We start from the raw sequence: 3078 nt of genomic DNA on the forward strand, positions 1-3078 counted from the left end.
CATCATTTCCAAAAACCCAATGCACAATTATCAAGAATCAGTTTACATCATTATAATGTAGAACCGTACTTAATCAAACAACAAGCAGTTAATGGTCCCACGTACTACATTTATGAAAACTTAATGCGGACCCACCAAGAAATCATATCCACAAAAACCATTTTCCATTTGTCAATCAATAATAATAAAATAATAATAATAAGTATATGATTTATACCCAATAGTTATATGGGCCAAAAGCCAAATGCTAGAATCTTGATATGGAAAACCTGATAGCTACATTTCATAAGCACCAAAAACTTATATATTGACCTCATGATCTGTATTGTGAAGCTATCAGATAAAGTAGCAGTACTAGTTTCCATTTCATGGAAGAATTCAATGTAGGCCACCAGAACCCTAAATCTGTTCTCTCACCAATGAATTCAAACATGGAACTATTCACCAACTTTGCTTCAATGGAGGGTTTCAACTCAACTGTTCACGGCATCATGCCTTTATGCAGTGAGGGATTCTCTGATCATCATCATCATCATCACAATCAGCTGCCTATGGCTTTCAGTGATGAAATTCCAAGATCTATCGGGCCCCACATTCCGATTTTTGATCCTGTAGCTCATTTCTTCTCATCTGCCGGACATGGATGCAGCACCATGAACATGATGCAAGAGCCCGAATTCCATGTGAATTCATCTCCTTCAGTTTCCGGGACTGGTGTTCCTGGCAAGGGTAGTAAAAAGCATCAAGGGCAGGTATTTCTTCATTTTCAACAGGCCCTTTTAGTTTATGATCTGGACAAAGATGTTGCTATTACATTAGTTGCTTTACTGTTCTTTTAATGACAGAATTATGGTGGGAAGAAGAGAAAAAGAGTGGGTGAAAGAGAGACAGAGAAGCTTAGAGATGTTGTTCATGTCAGAGCAAAGAGAGGGCAAGCTACTGATAGCCACAGTTTGGCTGAGAGGGTACATCTTTTTCTTTTTCTAATAATTAATTTAAAAGTTGTATTTCTTCAAGAACAGCATCCATGCAATCATAAATCAAATAATATGTCTGAGATTAATAAAATTAGCAATTTTATGGGGCATTTTTAATCTATTATTCTTCAGGAAGAAAAAAAACAATTGTTTTAAAGTTAAAATTATATAATAATGTTCTTGCTTTGGAACTAGCTACGAAGGGAGAAAATAAATGAAAAGCTGAGGTGCTTGCAAGATCTAGTTCCAGGGTGTTATAAGGTAATGATTTTCTTGATATTCTTCGTCATACATATATACATAGTACTTATAATGTTTTCTTTTTCTAATTTATGTAATAACATGAAACAATTGAACTTAATTGTCCAGACAATGGGAATGGCTGTAATGTTGGATGTGATTATCAACTACGTACGGTCTTTGCAAAACCAAATCGATGTAAGCTAATTACACACTCAGAATTCCGCTTAAATGTGTCAGTAATCGACAATAAGTTTCCTTTTTCTTGTCCTTCAAGATTTTAATTGGTTTTCTGACTAACTTTTCTTTCAAAATTAGTTTCTGTCCATGAAACTGTCTGCAGCAAGTTTATTCTATGATTTCAATTCGTCGGAGGCAGAAGCCATGGAGACAATACAGGTTAAAATCAACACATTTTTAACTCAGTCATATTAGACTTACGATCATATGCATTGATTCTAATCAAACACATTTTCCCTAATTAATTTTTGAGCAATTATTAAAAAGCTTCCTGATAATTCCCTTTTCTTGATTTATTTAAGCCATAATTGGGTTCAATAATCATGTATATATACTAAGGAATTAATTAATTAATTAATTAAATAAATGGGTTTTACAACAGGGAAGCAGTGGGTATGAAGCTGCACAAGGGATGGAGAAACTTGTGGAAGAAGGTTATGGAGGATTGTCCCATTTCCAAACATCTTGGCCTCTTTGATCTTCATTAATGTTTTAATTCTAATTAACTATAATTGATGTTTTTCTATAGACATATATATATCTTATATATATATACACACACACAATAATATCATCATCCTACTCCTAATTTATTCCACCAGAAAAAAGAAAAAAAAGAGAAGAGATCTCTGACCTGATTGACAATATAATTTCAGCTTCTACGTTAATACATAGCTATCTATATATGTATTCGAAGGATTCTTGGTCATAATTGCGACGTTGTTTTGGTATAGATACGAATACAGACACACCCACTCACACGTGCACGCCAGATGCGCGATGAATATGTATGACAATAATGCTCTTGATCATCAGCAGCGTGCAGTTGATACATTGCATTATGTTAAATGATTAAAAGTGAAAGAATCTATATAATTTGTAGTGTCCAAATACTAGGATGTATGGCTTAACAGATTTTGTGACGTTTTTAACACAGATATAGTGGTTTGTGACAATCATGGGGTGTAAGATCATTTTCATATGCAGTGAGAATAAATTATTAAGGGCCATAAACCCCCTATTGGATTAAGGCTGCAGAGGGTTAGAAAATGACATGCATTAAAGTAACCTTAATAATGAACCATTTCAGGTCCCGCGGATAGAGTTATGGATAAGCCCACTTCCAATTACTAGCTTCTTTTTCTTTTTTGGGAATAAAATGGAAAAATGTGCTACTAATTTGCGAAATTCCTATTCAAGAAAAAAATAATTTTAATGTTTAGTATTCTGAATTCATTACAAAAAAATCAAAATGATAAATTTTTATTGCAAAAGAAATATGTGTCGGCAATGCATGATGAAGGGTTAGAGTAATAGGGCCAGAAAACAACTTTTCTTAAAAAGCTTTTACAACTAATATTCAGATTTCGATAGGTATAGATCTGTAAAATGAGTGGGCTACTTTTCTAATCTCTTGTTTCTTGAGTATTCGCTTTCCCAACTGGAGTTTTAATTGGCCCATCAAGTTTCCCAACTTAGTGACATGACGAATAACGTTAATTGACAATTTAAAATGAACTATAGGTCTTTCAAGATCGAATTTCAGATTTATTGTTTATATGGATTTTATGTATATTATGAGTATATATCAGATGAAATACGGAGTGCCACATCAACTTGT

General features: G+C 33.4%; 1 protein-coding gene across 1 annotated transcript; it reads left to right on the top strand.

Moving 5' to 3' along the window:
• On the top strand, positions 268-1989 carry LOC105162088 (transcription factor bHLH75). The gene is made up of 6 exons (XM_011080016.2): positions 268-752; positions 846-965; positions 1173-1238; positions 1347-1415; positions 1536-1616; positions 1840-1989. Exons 1-6 carry the CDS (start codon positions 369-371, stop codon positions 1933-1935), a joined length of 816 nt encoding a protein of 271 aa, XP_011078318.2. The 5' UTR covers positions 268-368; the 3' UTR covers positions 1936-1989.

Source organism: Sesamum indicum, linkage group LG1 (genome assembly GCF_000512975.1).
Source record: "Sesamum indicum cultivar Zhongzhi No. 13 linkage group LG1, S_indicum_v1.0, whole genome shotgun sequence".
NCBI lineage: Eukaryota > Viridiplantae > Streptophyta > Magnoliopsida > Lamiales > Pedaliaceae > Sesamum > Sesamum indicum.